Genomic DNA, 23,128 nt, shown 5'->3' with positions numbered 1-23,128 from the left:
ATGGTAGCAACACAACATGACAACAACATGGTAGCAACACAACATGACAACAGCATGGTAGCAACACAACATGACAACAGCATGGTAGCAACACAACATAACAACAACATGGTAGCAACACAACATAACAACAGCATGGTAGCAACACAACATGACAACAACATGGTAGCAACACAACATGACAACAGCATGGTAGCAACACAACATAACAACAGCATGGTAGCAACACAACATGACAACAGCATGGTAGCAACACAATATGACAACAGCATGGTAGCAACACAACATAACAACAACATGGTAGCAACACAACATAACAACAACATGGTAGCAACACAACATAACAACAACATGGTAGCAACACAACATAACAACAACATGGTAGCAACACAACATGACAACAACATGGTAGCAACACAACATAACAACAGCATGGTAGCAACACAACATAACAACAACATGGTAGCAACACAACATGACAACAACATGGTAGCAACACAACATGACAACAACATGGTAGCAACACAACATGACAACAACATGGTAGCAACACAACATAACAACAGCATGGTAGCAACACAACATAACAACAGCATGGTAGCAACACAACATAACAACAACATGGTAGCAACACAACATGACAACAGCATGTTAGCAACACAACATAACAACAACATGGTAGCAACACAACATGACAACAACATGGTAGCAACACAACATAACAACAGCATGGTAGCAACACAACATAACAACAGCATGGTAGCAACACAACATAACAACAGCATGGTAGCAACACAACATAACAACAACATGGTAGCAACACAACATAACAACAGCATGGTAGCAACACAACATGACAACAACATGGTAGCAACACAACATGACAACAACATGGTAGCAACACAACATGACAACAGCATGGTAGCAACACAACATGACAACAGCATGGTAGCAACACAACATAACAACAACATGGTAGCAACACAACATAACAACAGCATGGTAGCAACACAACATGACAACAACATGGTAGCAACACAACATGACAACAGCATGGTAGCAACACAACATAACAACAGCATGGTAGCAACACAACATGACAACAACATGGTAGCAACACAATATGACAACAGCATGGTAGCAACACAACATAACAACAACATGGTAGCAACACAACATAACAACAACATGGTAGCAACACAACATAACAACAACATGGTAGCAACACAACATAACAACAACATGGTAGCAACACAACATGACAACAGCATGGTAGCAACACAACATAACAACAACATGGTAGCAACACAACATAACAACAACATGGTAGCAACACAACATGACAAAAACATGGTAGCAACACAACATGACAACAACATGGTAGCAACACAACATGACAACAACATGGTAGCAACACAACATAACAACAGCATGGTAGCAACACAACATAACAACAACATGGTAGCAACACAACATGACAACAGCATGGTAGCAACACAACATAACAACAACATGGTAGCAACACAACATAACAACAACATGGTAGCAACACAACATGACAACAACATGGTAGCAACACAACATGACAACAACATGGTAGCAACACAACATGACAACAACATGGTAGCAACACAACATAACAACAGCATGGTAGCAACACAACATAACAACAACATGGTAGCAACACAACATGACAACAACATGGTAGCAACACAACATGACAACAGCATGTTAGCAACACAACATAACAACAACATGGTAGCAACACAACATGACAACAACATGGTAGCAACACAACATAACAACAACATGGTAGCAACACAACATAACAACAACATGGTAGCAACACAACATAACAACAGCATGGTAGCAACACAACATGACAACAACATGGTAGCAACACAATATGACAACAGCATGGTAGCAACACAACATAACAACAACATGGTAGCAACACAACATAACAACAACATGGTAGCAACACAACATAACAACAACATGGTAGCAACACAACATAACAACAACATGGTAGCAACACAACATGACAACAGCATGGTAGCAACACAACATAACAACAACATGGTAGCAACACAACATAACAACAACATGGTAGCAACACAACATGACAAAAACATGGTAGCAACACAACATGACAACAACATGGTAGCAACACAACATGACAACAACATGGTAGCAACACAACATAACAACAGCATGGTAGCAACACAACATAACAACAACATGGTAGCAACACAACATAACAACAACATGGTAGCAACACAACATGACAACAGCATGTTAGCAACACAACATAACAACAACATGGTAGCAACACAACATGACAACAACATGGTAGCAACACAACATAACAACAGCATGGTAGCAACACAACATAACAACAGCATGGTAGCAACACAACATAACAACAACATGGTAGCAACACAACATAACAACAACATGGTAGCAACACAACATAACAACAACATGGTAGCAACACAACATGACAACAGCATGGTAGCAACACAACATAACAACAACATGGTAGCAACACAACATAACAACAACATGGTAGCAACACAACATGACAAAAACATGGTAGCAACACAACATGACAACAACATGGTAGCAACACAACATGACAACAACATGGTAGCAACACAACATAACAACAGCATGGTAGCAACACAACATAACAACAACATGGTAGCAACACAACATAACAACAACATGGTAACAACACAACATGACAACAGCATGTTAGCAACACAACATAACAACAACATGGTAGCAACACAACATGACAACAACATGGTAGCAACACAACATAACAACAGCATGGTAGCAACACAACATAACAACAGCATGGTAGCAACACAACATAACAACAACATGGTAGCAACACAACATAACAACAACATGGTAGCAACACAACATGACAACAGCATGGTAGCAACACAACATAACAACAACATGGTAGCAACACAACATAACAACAACATGGTAGCAACACAACATAACAACAACATGGTAGCAACACAACATGACAACAACATGGTAGCAACACAACATAACAACAACATGGTAGCAACACAACATAACAACAACATGGTAGCAACACAACATAACAACAACATGGTAGCAACACAACATGACAACAACATGGTAGCAACACAACATAACAACAACATGGTAGCAACACAACATGACAACAACATGGTAGCAACACAACATAACAACAGCATGGTAGCAACACAACATAACAACAGCATGGTAGCAACACAACATAACAACAGCATGGTAGCAACACAACATAACAACAGCATGGTAGCAACACAACATAACAACAACATGGTAGCAACACAACATAACAACAGCATGGTAGCAACACAACATGACAACAACATGGTAGCAACACAACATAACAACAACATGGTAGCAACACAACATAACAACAGCATGGTAGCAACACAACATAACAACAACATGGTAGCAACACAACATAACAACAACATGGTAGCAACACAACATAACAACAGCATGGTAGCAACACAACATAACAACAACATGGTAGCAACACAACATGACAACAGCATGGTAGCAACACAACATAACAACAACATGGTAGCAACACAACATAACAACAACATGGTAGCAACACAACATAACAACAACATGGTAGCAACACAACATAACAACAGCATGGTAGTAACACAACATAACAACAGCATGGTAGCAACACAACATAACAACAGCATGGTAGCAACACAACATAACAACAGCATGGTAGCAACACAACATAACAACAGCATGGTAGCAACACAACATAACAACAGCATGGTAGCAACACAACATAACAACAGCATGGGTGCAACACAACATAACAACAACATGGTAGCAACACAACATAACAACAACATGGTAGCAACACAACATAACAACAGCATGGTAGCAACACAACATAACAACAACATGGTAGCAACACAACATAACAACAACATGGTAGCAACACAACATAACAACAGCATGGTAGCAACACAACATGGTAGTTGCACAAAACATGGTACAACAATTATTGGGCACAGACAACAGCACAAAGGGCAAGAAGGTAGAAACAACAATACATCACACAAAGCAGCCACAACTGTCAGTTGAGTGTCCATGATGTAGTCTTTGAATGAAGAGATGGAGACAAAACGGTCCAGTTTGAGTATTTGTACCTGGGTCCTTCTCATGCATTCACCAGCAGAGAGATATGATGGATGAGAGTACAATAGGATTGTTCTTATCTTTATCAGTGTCTCATGACAGAGAGAAAGTGTGTTTGGAAAGGGTGAAAGGTAAACAAAGCACTTGCAGGGGTAACATCAATAACTTAGACACGTGTACGTTGCTGCCTTTTTGATTCACAGTGCACCAGAGATCATCATCTAGATCCAGCTGGAGTGGATGGACGGGGGCCGGAACATAGTAATAAAATAATTGTTAGGGCCTCCCGAGTGGCGCAGAGATCTAAGGCACCGGATCGCAGTGCTTGAGGCGTCACTACAGCCCCGGGTTCGATCCCAGGCTGTGTCACAGCCAATCGTGACCGAGACACCCATGAGGCGGCGTATAATTGGCCCAGCACTGTCTGGGTTACGGGGAGGGTTTGGCCGGCCGGGATTTCCTTGTCCCATTGCGCTCTAGCGACTCCTTGTGGTGGGCCGGGTGCCTGAAAGCTGACTTCGGTTGCCAGTTGGACGGTGTTTCCTCTGACACATTTCCTCTGGTGCGGCTGGCTTCCGGGTTAAGCGGGCAGTGTGTCAAGAAGCAGTGCCGCTTGGCAGGGTTGTATTTCGGAGAACACATGGCTCCCGACCTTTGCCTCTCCCGAGTACGTAGGGGAGTTGCAGCGATGGAACAAGACTGTAACTACCAATTGGAGAGAAAAAGGGAGACAAAACAGAAGACTGCAAATTGACAGAAAGAAGCCCAAACAGATATAATGTTGAACTAAAACATAATGTACATGGCTAGTTGATAGAACCTGTTTGACCAGAGCTAGCACTATAATCAAAGTGTTGATAGAACATGTTTTACCAGAGCTAGTACTATAATCAATGTGTTGACAGAACGTCAGTAGTGTTTGACCAGAGCTAGTACTATAATCAATGTGTTGATAGAACATGTTTTACCAGAGCTAGTACTATAATCAATGTGTTGACAGAATGTCAGTAGTGTTTTACCAGAGCTAGTACTATAATCAATGTGTTGATAGTAAGTACCACAAAATGCATGCTTTTCAATCGATCGCTGCCCGCACCTGCTCGCCCGTCCAGCATCACTACTCTGGACGGCTCTGACTTATAATACGTTGACAACTACAAATACCTGGGTGTCGACATGGTTAGACTGTAAACTCTCCTTCCAGACTCACATTAAGCATCTCTAATCCAAAATTAAATCTAGAATCGGCTTCCTATATCGCAACAAAGCATCCTTCACTCATCCTGCCAAACATACCCTCGCATGGCAATAAATAGGCCATGGTTGCGAAGTAATTACAATATAGAAATTAAACACTGGAATGGTAGATGTGCAGAAGATGAATGTGCAAGTAGAGATACTGGGGTGCAAAGGAGCAAGATAAATAAATACAGTATGGGGATGAGGTAGATAGATGGGCTGTTTACAGATGAGCTATGTACAGGTGTAGTGATCTGTGAGCTGCTCTGACAGCTGGTGCTTAAAGCTAATGAGGGAGATATGAGTCTCCAGCTTCAGTGATTTTTGCAGTTCGTTCCAGTCATTGGCAGCAGAGAACTGGAAGGAAAGGTGACCAAAGGAGGAATTGGCTTTGGCGGTGACGAGTGGGTGCTGCTATGGTGACCAGTGAGCTGCGATAAGGCGGGGCTTTACCTTGCAGAGACTTATAGATGACCTGGAGCCAGTGGGTTCAGCGACGAATATAAAGCGAGAGCCAACCAACGAGAGCGTACAGGTCGCAGTGGTGGGTAGTGTATGGGGCTTTGGTGAAAAAAATGGATGGCACTGTGATAGACTGCATCCAGTTTGTCGAGGATTGGTAGGATGGTCAGTTTTACGAGGATATGTTTGGCAGGATGAGTGAAGGATGCTTTGTTGCGATATAGGAAGCCGATTCTAGATTTAATTTTGGATTGGAGATGCTTAATGTGAGTCCGGAAGGAGAGTTTACAGTCTAACCAGATACCTTGGTATTTGTAGTTGTCAGAGTCAGAGCCGTCCAGTGTAGTGATGCTAGACGGGCGGGCAGGTGCAGGCAGTGAGCGATTGAATAGCATACATTTAGTTTTACTTGCGTTTAAGAGCAGTTGGAGGCCACGGAAGGAGAGTTGTATGGCATTGAAGCTTGTCTGGAGGTTAGTTAACACAGTGTCCAAAGAGAGGCCAGAAGTATACATAATGGTGTCATCTGCGTAGAGGTGGATCAGAGAATCACCAGCAGCAAGAGCGACTTCATTGATGTATACAGAGAAGAGAGTTGGCCCGAGAATTTAACCCTGTGGCACCCCCATAGAGATGGCCAGAGGTCCGGACAACAAGCCCTCCGATTTGACACACTAAGCTCTATCAGATAAGTAGTTGGTAAACCAGGCGAGGCAATCATTTCAGAAACCAAGGCTGTCGAGTCTGCCAATAAGAATGTTGTGATTGACAGAGTCGAAAGCCTTGGCCAGGTCGATGAATACAGCTGCACAGTAATGTCTCTTATCAATGGCGGTTATGATATCATTTAGGACCTTGAGCGTGGGTGAGGTGCACCCATGATCAGCTCTGAAACCAGATTGCATAGAGGAGAAGGTACAGTGGGATTCGAAATAGTCGGTTATCTGTTTGTTATCTTGGCTTTCGAAGACCTTAGAAAGACAGGGTAGGATAGATATAGGTCTGTAGCAGTTTGGTTCTAGAGTGTCACCCCCTTTGAAGATGGGGATGACCGCGGCAGCTTTCCAAACTTTGGGAATCTCAGACGATACGGAAGAGAGGTTGAACAGGCTGGTAATAGGGGTTGCAAAAATTTTGGCAGATCATTTTAGAACGAGAGGGTCCAGATTGTCTATCCCGGTTGATTTGTAGTGGTCCAGATTTTGCAGCTCTTTCAGAACATCAGCTATCTGGATTTGGGTGAAGGAGAAAAGGTGGGGGCTTGGGCGGGTTGCTGTGGAGGGTGCCGGGCAGTTGAACGGGGTAGGGGTAGCCAGGTGGAAAGCATGGCCAGCCGTAGAGAAATGCTTATTGAAATTCTCAATATACACGGCTGTGACTATAACCGAAGAGAATTCTCTTGGGAGATAATACGGTCAGTATTTGATTGTGAGGTATTCTAGTGAACAAAAGGACTTTGAGAGCCTGTACGTTATCACAATCACACCATAAGTAGTTAATCATGAAACATACACCACCGCCTTTCTACATCCTGGAGAGTTCTTTATTCCCATCTGCATGATGTACTGAGAACCCAGCTGGCTGTCTGGACGATGACAATATATCTGAAGAGAGCCTTGATTTTATGAAACAGAGTATGTTGCAGTCCCTGATGTCTCCCTGGAGAGAGATCCTCGCCCTGAGCTCATCTACTGTATTGTCCAGAGACTGAACATTAGTTATTTCCGGCTGTATGTAATAACACAAAAAAAACGTTATTGTCTAATAATGTAAAAAAAAAAAAAAAACAATGTTGCTTAGGAGCTAGAAACAGAGCTGCCATGTCTGTCAGCGTCATTTCAGTTGAATGTATTAATTTGTACAACTGACTTGGTTTCCCCCTTCCCCTACTTATGGCCTACTCCATGCTAATAGGAGTACAGGCAGAGCTGCCACTGAGACAAACTCTAACTAACCCTAATCAACTCTGACTCTGTAGCTGAGCATAAAATATTTACATCACATGTCTCTATTGTTGCTCCGTGGGCAGCAGGATGTGAGGAATGTGGTCGTGTCTGTACAATGTCCTGTCCGTCCAGAAAACAACTGGATTATCATGAAGTCCATTAAGTGATGTTTGTGAAATCATCCTAGTGCTCTTCTCTCAGCGCACGAAAGAATGAATGTGGTTTGGTCTTCTCTGTCTCTTATGTCACAGCCCCTCTAGAACGTGTCAGAGTCTTTATGAATCTCTCCACGTTTCTAAATACCTCTATTGTGAAGGAGGACAATGACTCAAATAAGTAGCTAGGGTTTTTTGTCATTTTCTGAAAATTGGTGGAGGCCTAATAGCATTTTCCATGGGAAATTACCCTCAAACAGTGTGTCTGAAATTACCCCCCCCCCCTCCCCCTCAGTGGTTAGTAACAACCTCACACTGTAGATTGAATAGTACTGCAACATTTTGCCTGAGAGACCAATGTGAGAAATGTCCATCATAAGAGAGCTATGCTGCTGGGCTCACCTTTTAGCCTGCGGCCCATAAGTATCAATCACAGCTGTCCTGCTGGGCCCACCTTCTAGCCTGCAGCCATAAGAGTCAATCAGAGCTGTCCTGCTGTGCGGTGGCTTCTGGGAAACACAGCTCTTATGATCAACGTTTCTCACTTTGGTCTCAGGCAAAACTGTGAGGGAGCTACAAACCACTGGAATAGCCTGGAGGAATGATATGTAGAATGAGGGGAGAGAAGGCTGAGGTAATGTCAGAAACACCAAGAGGGAGCTACAAACCACTGGGATAGCCTGGAGAAATGATATGTAGAATGAGGGGAGAGAAGGCTGAGGTAATGTCAGAAACACCAAGAGGGAGCTACAAACCACTGGGATAGCCTGGAGAAATGATATGTAGAATGAGGGGAGAGAAGGCTGAGGTAATGTCAGAAACACCAAGAGGGAGCTACAAACCACTGGGATAGCCTGGAGGAATGATATGTAAAATGAGGGGAGAGACGGCTGAGGTAATGTCAGAAACACCAAGAGGGAGCTACAAACCACTGGAAGATTTGTATGAAACCTCAGAGGTTAATAAATAATAAGCTGATTTGTTTATTTGTATAAACAGAACTAGAACAGTGGATATTGTTAACATTGATGAAAGCCCTAACGTGGTCAGCTCTCCTTCTGTCTGTCTATACACACCATCCTATTATAACTACTGTCTATACACACCATCCTATGTAACTACTGTCTATACACACCATAATATATAACTACTGTCTATACACACCATCCCATATAACTACTGTCTATACACACCATCCTTTTTAACTACTGTCTATACACACCATCCTATATAACTACTGTCTATACACACCATCCTATATAACTACTGTCTATACTGTCTATACACACCATCCTATATAACTACTGTCTATACTGTCTATACACACCACCCTCTATAACTACTGTCTATACTGTCTATACACACCATCCTCTATAACTACTGTCTATACTGTCTATACACACCATCCTATATAACTACTGTCTATACTGTCTATACACACCACCCTCTATAACTACTGTCTATACTGTCTATACACACCATCCTATATAACTACTGTCTATACTGTCTATACACACCACCCTCTATAACTACTGTCTATACTGTCTATACACACCATCCTATATAACTACTGTCTATACTGTCTATACACACCATCCTATATAACTACTGTCTATACTGTCTATACACACCACCCTCTATAACTACTGTCTATACTGTCTATACACACCATCCTCTATAACTACTGTCTATACTGTCTATACACACCATCCTATATAACTACTGTCTATACTGTCTATACACACCACCCTCTATAACTACTGTCTATACTGTCTATACACACCATCCTATATAACTACTGTCTATACTGTCTATACACACCACCCTCTATAACTACTGTCTATACTGTCTATACACACCATCCTATATAACTACTGTCTATACTGTCTATACACACCATCCTATATAACTACTGTCTATACTGTCTATACACACCATCCTATATAACTACTGTCTATACACACCATCCTATATAACTACTGTCTATACTGTCTATACACACCATCCTGTATAACTACTGTCTATACACACCATCCTATATAACTACTGTCTATACTGTCTATACACACCATCCTATATAACTACTGTCTATACTGTCTATACACACCATCCTATATAACTACTGTCTATACTGTCTATACACACCATCCTATATAACTACTGTCTATACACACCATCCTATATAACTACTGTCTATACTGTCTATACACACCACCCTCTATAACTACTGTCTATACTGTCTATACACACCATCCTATATAACTACTGTCTATACTGTCTATACACACCACCCTCTATAACTACTGTCTATACTGTCTATACACACCATCCTATATAACTACTGTCTATACTGTCTATACACACCATCCTATATAACTACTGTCTATACTGTCTATACACACCATCCTATATAACTACTGTCTATACACACCATCCTATATAACTACTGTCTATACTGTCTATACACACCACCCTCTATAACTACTGTCTATACTGTCTATACACACCATCCTATATAACTACTGTCTATACTGTCTATACACACCATCCTATATAACTACTGTCTATACACACCATCCTATATAACTACTGTCTATACTGTCTATACACACCATCCTATATAACTACTGTCTATACTGTCTATACACACCATCCTATATAACTACTGTCTATACACACCATCCTATATAACTACTGTCTATACACACCATCCTATATAACTACTGTCTATACACACCATCCTATATAACTACTGTCTATACTGTCTATAAACACCACCCTATATAACTACTGTCTATACACACCATCCTGTATAACTACTGTCTATACACACCATCCTTTATAACTACTGTCTATACTGTCTATACACACCATCCTGTATAACTACTGTCTATACACACCATCCTATATAACTACTGTCTATACACACCATCCTATATAACTACTGTCTATACACACCATCCTATATAACTACTGTCTATACACACCACCCTATATAACTACTGTCTATACACACCATCCTATATAACTACTGTCTATACACACCACCCTATTATAACTACTGTCTATACACACCATCCTATATAACTACTGTCTATACACACCATCCTATATAACTACTGTCTATACTGTCTATACACACCATCCTATATAACTACTGTCTATACTGTATATACACACCATCCTATATAACTACTGTCTATACACACCACCCTATTATAACTACTGTCTATACACACCATCCTATATAACTACTGTCTATACACACCATCCTATATAACTACTGTCTATACTGTCTATACACACCATCCTGTATAACTACTGTCTATACACACCATCCTATATAACTACTGTCTATACTGTCTATACACACCATCCTATATAACTACTGTCTATACACACCATCCTATATAACTACTGTCTATACACACCATCCTATATAACTACTGTCTATACACACCATCCTTTATAACTACTGTCTATACACACCATCCTATATAACTACTGTCTATACTGTCTATACACACCATCCTATATAACTACTGTCTATACTGTCTATACACACCATCCTATATAACTACTGTCTATACACACCATCCTTTATAACTACTGTCTATACACACCATATAGGAGGGTGTGTATAGACAGTAGTTATATAGGATGGTGTGTATAGACAGTATAGACAGTAGTTATATAGGATGGTGTGTATAGACAGTATAGACAGTAGTTATATAGGATGGTGTGTATAGACAGTATAGACAGTAGTTATATAGGAGGGTGTGTATAGAAGCTTGGCACACCTGTATTTGGGGAGTTTCTCTCATTCTCACACCATCCTATATAACTACTGTCTATACTGTCTATACACACCACCCTCTATAACTACTGTCTATACTGTCTATACACACCATCCTATATAACTACTGTCTATACTGTCTATACACACCATCCTATATAACTACTGTCTATACACACCATCCTATATAACTACTGTCTATACTGTCTATACACACCATCCTATATAACTACTGTCTATACTGTCTATACACACCATCCTATATAACTACTGTCTATACACACCATCCTATATAACTACTGTCTATACACACCATCCTATATAACTACTGTCTATACACACCATCCTATATAACTACTGTCTATACTGTCTATAAACACCACCCTATATAACTACTGTCTATACACACCATCCTGTATAACTACTGTCTATACACACCATCCTTTATAACTACTGTCTATACTGTCTATACACACCATCCTGTATAACTACTGTCTATACACACCATCCTATATAACTACTGTCTATACACACCATCCTATATAACTACTGTCTATACACACCATCCTATATAACTACTGTCTATACACACCACCCTATATAACTACTGTCTATACACACCATCCTATATAACTACTGTCTATACACACCACCCTATTATAACTACTGTCTATACACACCATCCTATATAACTACTGTCTATACACACCATCCTATATAACTACTGTCTATACTGTCTATACACACCATCCTATATAACTACTGTCTATACTGTATATACACACCATCCTATATAACTACTGTCTATACACACCACCCTATTATAACTACTGTCTATACACACCATCCTATATAACTACTGTCTATACACACCATCCTATATAACTACTGTCTATACTGTCTATACACACCATCCTGTATAACTACTGTCTATACACACCATCCTATATAACTACTGTCTATACTGTCTATACACACCATCCTATATAACTACTGTCTATACACACCATCCTATATAACTACTGTCTATACACACCATCCTATATAACTACTGTCTATACACACCATCCTTTATAACTACTGTCTATACACACCATCCTATATAACTACTGTCTATACTGTCTATACACACCATCCTATATAACTACTGTCTATACTGTCTATACACACCATCCTATATAACTACTGTCTATACACACCATCCTTTATAACTACTGTCTATACACACCATATAGGAGGGTGTGTATAGACAGTAGTTATATAGGATGGTGTGTATAGACAGTATAGACAGTAGTTATATAGGATGGTGTGTATAGACAGTATAGACAGTAGTTATATAGGATGGTGTGTATAGACAGTATAGACAGTAGTTATATAGGAGGGTGTGTATAGAAGCTTGGCACACCTGTATTTGGGGAGTTTCTCTCATTCTCCTCTGTAGATCCTCTCACGCTCTGTCAGGTTGGATGGGGAGCATTGCTGCTCAGATATTTTCAGGTCTCTCCAGAGATGTTCGATCGGGTTCAAGTCCGGGCTCTGGCTGGGCCACTCAAAGACATTCAGAGACTAGTCCCGAAACCACTCCTGCGTTGTCTTGGCTGTGTCGTTGTCCTGTTGGAAGGTGAACCTTCACGCCAGTCTGAGGTCCTGAGCGCACTGGAGCAGGTTTTCATCAAGGATCACTTTGCTCAGTTTATCTTTCCCTCGATCCTGACTAGTCTCCCAGTCCCTGCTGCTGAAAAACATCCCCACAGCATGATGCTGCCACCACCATGCTTCACCATAGGGATGGTGCCAGGTTTCCTCCAGACATGACGCTTGGCATTCAGGCCAAAGAGTTCCTTCTTAGTTTCATCAGAACAGAGAATCTTGTTTCTCATGGTCTGAGAGTCTTTTAAGTGCCTTTTGGCAAACTCCAAGAGGACTGTCATGTTCCTTTTACTGAGGAGTGGCTTCTGTCTGGCCACTCTACCATAAAGGCCTGATTGGTGGAGTGCTGCAGAGATGGTTGTCCTTCTAGAAGGTTCTCCTATCTCCACAGAGGAACTCTGGAGCTCTGTCAGAGTGAACATCGGGGTTCTTTGTAACCTCCCTGACCAAGGCCCTTCTCCCCTGATTACTCAGTTTGGCCGGGCGACCAGCTCAAGGAAGAGTCTTAGTGGTTCCAAACGTCTTCCATTTAAGAATAATGTTCTTGGGGACCTTCAATGCTGCAGACATTTTTTTTGGTACCCTTCCCCAGATCTGTGCCTCGACAATTTCTTTGACCTCATGTCTTGGTTTTTGCTCTGACATGCACTGTCAACTGTTGGACCTATAGACAGGCGTGTGCCTTTCCAAATAATGTCCAATCAATTGAATTTACCACAGGTGGACTCCAAGATGGTGGACTCTATTTAAGTTGTAGAATCAACTCAAGGGTGAGCTCAATTGAGTCTCATATCAAAGGGTCTGAGTACTTATGTATGTAAATAAGGTATTTCGGGTTTTTATTTGTTAGAAATTTGCAAAAATGGGGTACTGTGATGTCATTATGGGGGTATTGTGATGCCATTATGGGGTATTGTGATGTCATTATGGGGTATTGTGATGTCATTATGGGGTATTGTGATGTCATTATGGGGGTATTGTGATGCCATTATGGGGTCATGTGTGTCGATTGGATTAAATAAAAAACAATTCCTCATCATTTTAGAATAAGTCTGTAATGTAAAATGAGGGAAGGGGTCTGAATACCTTCGTAATCTCTATATCTCTATATTTCCCTGAGCTACGTGTAATATAATGACATGATTTGGTTGGTGCATCCTGTTGGGTTGATCCTGATCAGCGAATAGATAGAGATGGCACTATGATTTGGTTGGTGCATCCTGTTGGGTTGATCCTGATCAGCGAATAGATAGAGATGGCACTCTGATTTGGTTGGTGCATCCTGTTGGGTTGATCCTGATCAGCGAATAGATAGAGATGGCACTATGATTTGGTTGGTGCATCCTGTTGGGTTGATCCTGATCAGCGAATAGATAGAGATGGCACTATGATTTGGTTGGTGCATCCTGTTGGGTTGATCCTGATCAGCGAATAGATAGAGATGGCACTACGATTTGGTTGGTGCATCCTGTTGGGTTGATCCTGATCAGCGAATAGATAGAGATGGCACTATGATTTGGTTGGTGCATCCTGTTGGGTTGATCCTGATCGGCGTGACATTAAGGGGGTTTGACAGTCTTTTTAAACCAATACACACTAATTTACCTCTGTGGGAATCTGTTTCTCATCAAATCAGTGTTTTGAGTGTCAGCGTCCAATCATATGACTTTGTTTTGTTCCCTCAGGGTTGGTGATTGGCTATTCTATGACTCCGCCCACCCTTGACAGCCCCAAAGAAGACCTTGTGATCCACGCAGATGAAACACTGACCATTACATGCAGGTAGAGTACTGTCTCTCTATCTCTCTTTCCATTACATGCAGGTAGAGTACTGTCTCTCTGTCCATTACATGTAGGTAGAGTACTGTCTCTCTGTCCATTACATGTAGGTAGAGTACTGTCTCTCTGTCTCTCTGTCCATTACATGCAGGTAGAGTACTGTCTCTCTGTCTCTCTGTCCATTACATGTAGGTAGAGTACTGTCTCTCTGTCCATTACATGTAGGTAGAGTACTGTCTCTCTGTCCATTACATGCAGGTAGAGTACTGTCTCTCTGTCCTTTACATGTAGGTAGAGTACTGTCTCTCTGACCATTACATGTAGGTAGAGTACTGTCTCTCTGTCCATTACATGTAGGTAGAGTACTGTCTCTCTGTCTCTCTGTCCATTACATGCAGGTAGAGTACTGTCTCTCTGTCCATTACATGTAGGTAGAGTACTGTCTCTCTGTCTCTCTGTCTCTCTGTCCATTACATGTAGGTAGAGTACTGTCTCTCTGTCTCTCTGTCTCTCTGACCATTACATGCAGGTAGAGTACTGTCTCTCTGTCTCTCTGTCCATTACATGTAGGTAGAGTACTGTCTCTCTGTCTCTCTGTCTCTCTGACCATTACATGCAGGTAGAGTACTGTCTCTCTGTCTCTCTGTCCATTACATGCAGGTAGAGTACTGTCTCTCTGTCTCTCTGTCCATTACATGCAGGTAGAGTACTGTCTCTCTGTCTCTCTGTCCATTACATGTAGGTAGAGTACTGTCTCTCTGTCTCTCTGTCCATTACATGCAGGTAGAGTACTGTCTCTCTGTCTCTCTGACCATTACATGTAGGTAGAGTACTGTCTCTCTGTCCATTACATGTAGGTAGAGTACTGTCTCTCTGTCCATTACATGTAGGTAGAGAACTGTCTCTCTGTCTCTCTGTCCATTACATGTAGGTAGAGTACTGTCTCTCTGTCCATTACATGTAGGTAGAGTACTGTCTCTCTGTCCATTACATGTAGGTAGAGTACTGTCTCTCTGTCTCTCTGTCCATTACATGCAGGCAGAGTACTGTCTCTCTGTCTCTCTGACCATTACATGCAGGTAGAGTACTGTCTCTCTGTCCATTACATGTAGGTAGAGTACTGTCTCTCTGTCTCTCTGTCCATTACATGTAGGTAGAGTACTGTCTCTCTGTCTCTCTGTCCATTACATGCAGGTAGAGTACTGTCTCTCTGTCTCTCTGTCTCTCTGTCCATTACATGTAGGTAGAGTACTGTATCTCTGTATCTCTGACCATTACATGTAGGTAGAGTACTGTCTCTCTGTCTCTCTGTCCATTAAATGTAGGTAGAGTACTGTCTCTCTGTCTCTCTGTCTCTCTGTCCATTACGTGTAGGTAGAGTACTGTCTCTCTGTCTCTCTGTCCATTACATGTAGGTCGAGTACTGTCTCTCTGTCTCTCTGACCATTACATGTAGGTAGAGTACTGTCTCTCTGTCCATTACATGTAGGTAGAGTACTGTCTCTCTGACCATTACATGTAGGTAGAGTACTGTCTCTCTGTCCATTACATGTAGGTAGAGTACTGTCTCTCTGTCCATTACATGTAGGTAGAGTACTGTCTCTCTGTCTCTCTGTCTCTCTGACCATTACATGCAGGTAGAGTACTGTCTCTCTGTCTCTCTGTCCATTACATGTAGGTAGAGTACTGTCTCTCTGTCCATTACATGCAGGTAGAGTACTGTCTCTCTGTCCATTACATGTAGGTAGAGTACTGTCTCTCTGTCTCTCTGTCCATTACATGTAGGTAGAGTACTGTCTCTCTGTCTCTCTGTCCATTACATGCAGGTAGAGTACTGTCTCTCTGTCTCTCTGTCTCTCTGTCCATTACATGTAGGTAGAGTACTGTATCTCTGTATCTCTGACCATTACATGTAGGTAGAGTACTGTCTCTCTGTCTCTCTGTCCATTACATGTAGGTAGAGTACTGTCTCTCTGTCTCTCTGTCTCTCTGTCCATTACGTGTAGGTAGAGTACTGTCTCTCTGTCTCTCTGTCCATTACATGTAGGTCGAGTACTGTCTCTCTGTCTCTCTGACCATTACATGTAGGTAGAGTACTGTCTCTCTGTCCATTACATGTAGGTAGAGTACTGTCTCTCTGTCCATTACATGTAGGTAGAGTACTGTCTCTCTGTCCATTACATGTAGGTAGAGTACTGTCTCTCTGTCCATTACATGCAGGTAGAGTACTGTCTCTCTGACCATTACATGTAGGTAGAGTACTGTCTCTCTGTCCATTACATGTAGGTAGAGTACTGTCTCTCTGTCCATTACATGTAGGTAGAGTACTGTCTCTCTGTCCATTACATGCAGGTAGAGTACTGTCTCTCTGTCCATTACATGTAGGTAGAGTACTGTCTCTCTGTCCATTACATGTAGGTAGAGTACTGTCTCTCTGTCTCTCTGTCTCTCTGTCCATTACATGCAGGTAGAGTACTGTCTCTCTGTCTGTCTGTCTCTCTGTCCATTACATGTAGGTAGAGTACTGTCTCTCTGTCTCTCTGTCCATTACATGTAGGTAGAGTACTGTCTCTCTGTCTCTCTGTCCATTACATGCAGGTAGAGTACTGTCTCTCTGTCTCTCTGTCCATTACATGTAGGTAGAGTACTGTCTCTCTGTCTCTCTGTCCATTACATGCAGGTAGAGTACTGTCTCTCTGTCCATTACATGTAGGTAGAGTACTGTCTCTCTGTCCATTACATGTAGGTAGAGTACTGTCTCTCTGTCTCTCTGTCTCTCTGTCCATTACATGCAGGTAGAGTACTGTCTCTCTGTCTCTCTGTCCATTACATGTAGGTAGAGTACTGTCTCTATGTCTCTCTGACCATTACATGCAGGTAGAGTATTGTATCTCTGTCTCTCTGTCCATTACATGCAGGTAGAGTACTGTCTCTCTGTCTCTCTGTCCATTACATGTAGGTAGAGTACTGTCTCTCTGTCTCTCTGTCCATTACATGCAGGTAGAGTACTGTCTCTCTGTCTCTCTGACCATTACATGTAGGTAGAGTACTGTCTCTCTGTCCATTACATGTAGGTAGAGTACTGTCTCTCTGTCCATTACATGTAGGTAGAGAACTGTCTCTCTGTCTCTCTGTCTCTCTGTCCATTACATGTAGGTAGAGTACTGTCTCTCTGTCTCTCTGTCCATTACATGCAGGTAGAGTACTGTCTCTCTGTCCATTACATGTAGGTAGAGTACTGTCTCTCTGTCCATTACATGTAGGTAGAGTACTGTCTCTCTGTCCATTACATGTAGGTAGAGTACTGTCTCTCTGTCTCTCTGTCCATTACATGTAGGTAGAGTACTGTCTCTCTGTCTCTCTGTCCATTACATGCAGGTAGAGTACTGTCTCTCTGTCTCTCTGACCATTACATGTAGGTAGAGTACTGTCTCTCTGTCTCTCTGTCCATTACATGCAGGTAGAGTACTGTCTCTCTGTCTCTCTGTCCATTACATGCAGGTAGAGTACTGTCTCTCTGTCCATTACATGTAGGTAGAGTACTGTCTCTCTGTCCATTACATGTAGGTAGAGTACTGTCTCTCTGTCTCTCTGTCTCTCTGTCCATTACATGCAGGTAGAGTACTGTCTCTCTGTCTCTCTGACCATTACATGTAGGTAGAGTACTGTCTCTCTGTCCATTACATGTAGGTAGAGTACTGTCTCTCTGTCCATTACATGTAGGTAGAGAACTGTCTCTCTGTCTCTCTGTCTCTCTGTCCATTACATGTAGGTAGAGTACTGTCTCTCTGTCTCTCTGTCCATTACATGCAGGTAGAGTACTGTCTCTCTGTCCATTACATGTAGGTAGAGTACTGTCTCTCTGTCCATTACATGTAGGTAGAGTACTGTCTCTCTGTCCATTACATGTAGGTAGAGTACTGTCTCTCTGTCTCTCTGTCCATTACATGTAGGTAGAGTACTGTCTCTCTGTCTCTCTGACCATTACATGCAGGTAGAGTACTGTCTCTCTGTCTCTCTGTCCATTACATGCAGGTAGAGTACTGTCTCTCTGTCCATTACATGTAGGTAGAGTACTGTCTCTCTGTCCATTACATGTAGGTAGAGTACTGTCTCTCTGTCTCTTTGTCTCTCTGTCCATTACATGCAGGTAGAGTACTGTCTCTCTGTCCATTACATGTAGGTAGAGTACTGTCTCTCTGTCTCTCTGTCCATTACATGTATGTAGAGTACTGTCTCTCTGTCTCTCTGTCCATTACATGTAGGTAGAGTACTGTCTCTCTGTCTCTCTGTCCATTACATGCAGGTAGAGTACTGTCTCTCTGTCTCTCTGTCCATTACATGTAGGTAGAGTACTGTCTCTCTGTCTCTCTGACCATTACATGTAGGTAGAGTACTGTCTCTCTGTCTCTCTGTCCATTACATGTAGGTAGAGTACTGTCTCTCTGTCTCTCTTTCTCTCTGTCCATTACGTGTAGGTAGAGTACTGTCTCTCTGTCTCTCTGTCCATTACATATAGGTAGAGTACTGTCTCTCTGTCTCTCTGACCATTACATGTAGGTAGAGTACTGTCTCTCTGTCCATTACATGTAGGTAGAGTACTGTCTCTCTGACCATTACATGTAGGTAGAGTACTGTCTCTCTGTCCATTACATGTAGGTAGAGTACTGTCTCTCTGTCCATTACATGTAGGTAGAGTACTGTCTCTCTGTCCATTACATGTAGGTAGAGTACTGTCTCTCTGTCCATTACATGTAGGTAGAGTACTGTCTCTCTGTCTCTCTGTCTCTCTGACCATTACATGCAGGTAGAGTACTGTCTCTCTGTCTCTCTGACCATTACATGCAGGTAGAGTACTGTCTCTCTGTCCATTACATGTAGGTAGAGTACTGTCTCTCTGTCTCTCTGTCTCTCTGTCCATTACATGTAGGTAGAGTACTGTCTCTCTGTCTCTCTGACCATTACATGTAGGTAGAGTACTGTCTCTCTGTCCATTACATGTAGGTAGAGTACTGTCTCTCTGTCTCTCTGTCTCTCTGACCATTACATGCAGGTAGAGTACTGTCTCTCTGTCTCTCTGACCATTACATGCAGGTAGAGTACTGTCTCTCTGTCCATTACATGTAGGTAGAGTACTGTCTCTCTGTCTCTCTGTCTCTCTGTCCATTACATGTAGGTAGAGTACTGTCTCTCTGTCCATTACATGCAGGTAGAGAACTGTCTCTCTGTCTCTCTGTCCATTACATGTAGGTAGAGTACTGTCTCTCTGTCTCTCTGTCCATTACATGTAGGTAGAGTACTGTCTCTCTGTCCATTACATGTAGGTAGAGTACTGTCTCTCTGTCTCTCTGACCATTACATGTAGGTAGAGTACTGTCTCTCTGTCCATTACATGTAGGTAGAGTACTGTCTCTCTGTCCATTACATGTAGGTAGAGTACTGTCTCTCTGTCCATTACATGTAGGTAGAGTACTGTCTCTCTGTCCATTACATGTAGGTAGAGTACTGTCTCTCTGTCCATTACATGTCGTTAGAGAAGCTTTGATCATTTGAAAAAGCTTTGTAGTGTTCGGGCAAAATCCAAAACGTGCACCTCTTGGGGTCCCGAGGACCGAGTTTGGGAAACGCTCTCTTAACTGAAAATAGCTCCATTTTAAAATCTCATACTATACATCTTTACAGTGTTCAATTTAAACAACTTAAACCAAGTAGAAAATATAATGGAACTGTATATACAGGTGAAGTCGGAAGTTTACATACACTTAGGTTGGAGTCATTAAAACTAGTTTTTCAACCACTCCACAAATTTCTTGTTCACAAACTATAGTTTTGGCAAGTCGGTTAGGACATCGAACTTGTGCATGACACAAGTAATTTTTATAACAATTGTTTACAGACAGATTATTTAACTTATAATTCACTGTATCACAATTCCAGTGGGTCAGAAGTTTACATACACTAAGTTGACTGTGCCTTTAAACAGCTTGGACAATTCCAGAGAATGATGTCATGGCTTTAGAAGCTTCTGATAGGCTAATTGACATCATTTGAGTCAATTGGAGGTGTGCCTGTGGATGTATTTCAAGGCCTACCTTCAAACTCAGTGCCTCCTTGCTTGACATCATGGAAAAATCAAAAGAAATCAACCAAGACCTCAGAAAATTGTTTTACTTCCACAAGTCTGGTTCATCCTTGGGAGCAATTTACAAACGTCTGAAGGTACCACGTTCATCTGTACAAACATTAGTATAAACACAATGGGACCACGCAGCCGTCATACCGCTCAGGAAGGAGACATCTTCTGTCTCCTAGAGATGAACATAATTTGGTGCGAAGAGTGCAAATCAATCCCAGAACAACAGCAAAGGACCTTGTGAAGATGCTGGAGGAAACACTTAATGGAGAAATGTCCTCTGGTCTGATGAAACAAAAACAGAACTGTTTGGCCATAATGACCATTGTTATGTTTGGAGGAAAAAGGGGGAGGCTTGCAAGCCGAAGAACACCATCCCAACCGTGAAGAAAGGGGGTGGCAGCATCATATTGTGGGGGTGCTTTGCTGCAGGAGCGACGTGTGCACTTCACAAAATAGATGGGGAAGGAAAATTATGTGGATATTTTGAAGCAACATCTCAAGACATCAGTCTTAACGTTTTGTCGCAAATTGGTCTTCCAAATGGACAATGACCCCAAGCGTACTTCCAAAGTTGTGGCAAAATGGCTTAAGGACAACAAAGTCAAGGTATTGGAGTGGCCATCACAAAAACCTGACCTCAAACCTATAGAACATTTGTGAGCAGAACTGAAAAAGCGTGTGTGAGCAAGGAGGCCTACAAACCTGACTCAGTTACATCAGCTCTGTCAGGAGGAATGGGCCAAAATTCACCCAACTTATTGTGGGAAGCTTGTGGAAGGATACCCGAAACGTTTGACCCAAGTTAAACAATTTAGAGGCAATTCTAACTTCTGGCCCACTGGGAATGTGATGAATGAAATAAAAGCTGAAATAAATCATTCTCTTTACTATTATTCTGACATTTCACATTCTTAAAATAAAGTGATGATCCTAACTGACCTAAACAGGGAATGTTTACTAGAATTAAATGTCAGTAATTGTGGAAAACTGAGTTTAAATGTATTTGGCTAAGGTGTATGTAAACTTCCGACTTCAACTGTATATATATTTATGATAGCCAACAATCAACTAAATAAAAGCTAGACAATCAGGCCCCCATTGGTTTTGTAAAGTTTGAGCATAAGAACACAGCATTAGCCATGTCAAATGTCTCTCAGGTCCATGTCAAAATGTCTCTCAGGTCCATGTCAAAATGTCTCTCAGGTCCATGTCAACATGTCTCTCAGCTCCATGTCCAATGTTCTGTCAGGTCCATGTCAACATGTCTCTCAGGTCCATGTCAAAATGTCTCTCAGGTCAATGTCAAAATGTCTCTCAGGTCCATGTCAAAATGTCTCTCAGGTCCATGTCAAAATGTCTCTCAGGTCAATGTCAAAATGTCTCTCAGGTCCATGTCAAAATGTCTCTCAGGTCAATGTCAAAATGTCTCTCAGGTCCATGTCAAATTGTCTCTCAGGTCAATGTCAAAATGTCTCTCAGGTCCATGTCCAATGTTCTGTCAGGTCCATGTCAAAATGTCTCAGGTCAATGTCAAAATGTCTCTCAGGTCCATGTCCAATGTTCTGTCAGGTCCATGTCAAAATGTCTCAGGTCAATGTCAAAATGTCTCAGGTCAATGTCAAAATGTCTCTCAGGTCCATGTCCAATGTTCTCTCAGGTCCATGTCAAAATGTCTCAGGTCAATGTCAAAATGTCTCTCAGGTCCATGTCCAATGTTCTCTCAGCTCCATGTCAAAATGTCTCTCAGCTCCATGTCAAA

At 41.8% G+C, this 23,128-nt stretch overlaps 1 protein-coding gene across 2 annotated transcripts in view; it reads left to right on the top strand.

The window, feature by feature from the left end:
* Positions 1-23,128, top strand: part of LOC139405487 (vascular endothelial growth factor receptor 3-like) — a 267,475-nt gene that overhangs the window by 105,057 nt on the left and 139,290 nt on the right. For both annotated transcript variants that reach the window (XM_071147825.1, XM_071147823.1), the window contains exon 2: positions 15,140-15,236. In XM_071147825.1, the coding sequence (XP_071003926.1) occupies positions 15,140-15,236 (97 nt within the window). The remainder of the gene's footprint in view (positions 1-15,139; positions 15,237-23,128) is intronic.

Source organism: Oncorhynchus clarkii, unplaced genomic scaffold (genome assembly GCF_045791955.1).
Source record: "Oncorhynchus clarkii lewisi isolate Uvic-CL-2024 unplaced genomic scaffold, UVic_Ocla_1.0 unplaced_contig_8391_pilon_pilon, whole genome shotgun sequence".
Classification (NCBI taxonomy): Eukaryota; Metazoa; Chordata; class Actinopteri; order Salmoniformes; family Salmonidae; genus Oncorhynchus; species Oncorhynchus clarkii.
This window is presented reverse-complemented; position numbering and strand designations above follow the sequence as displayed.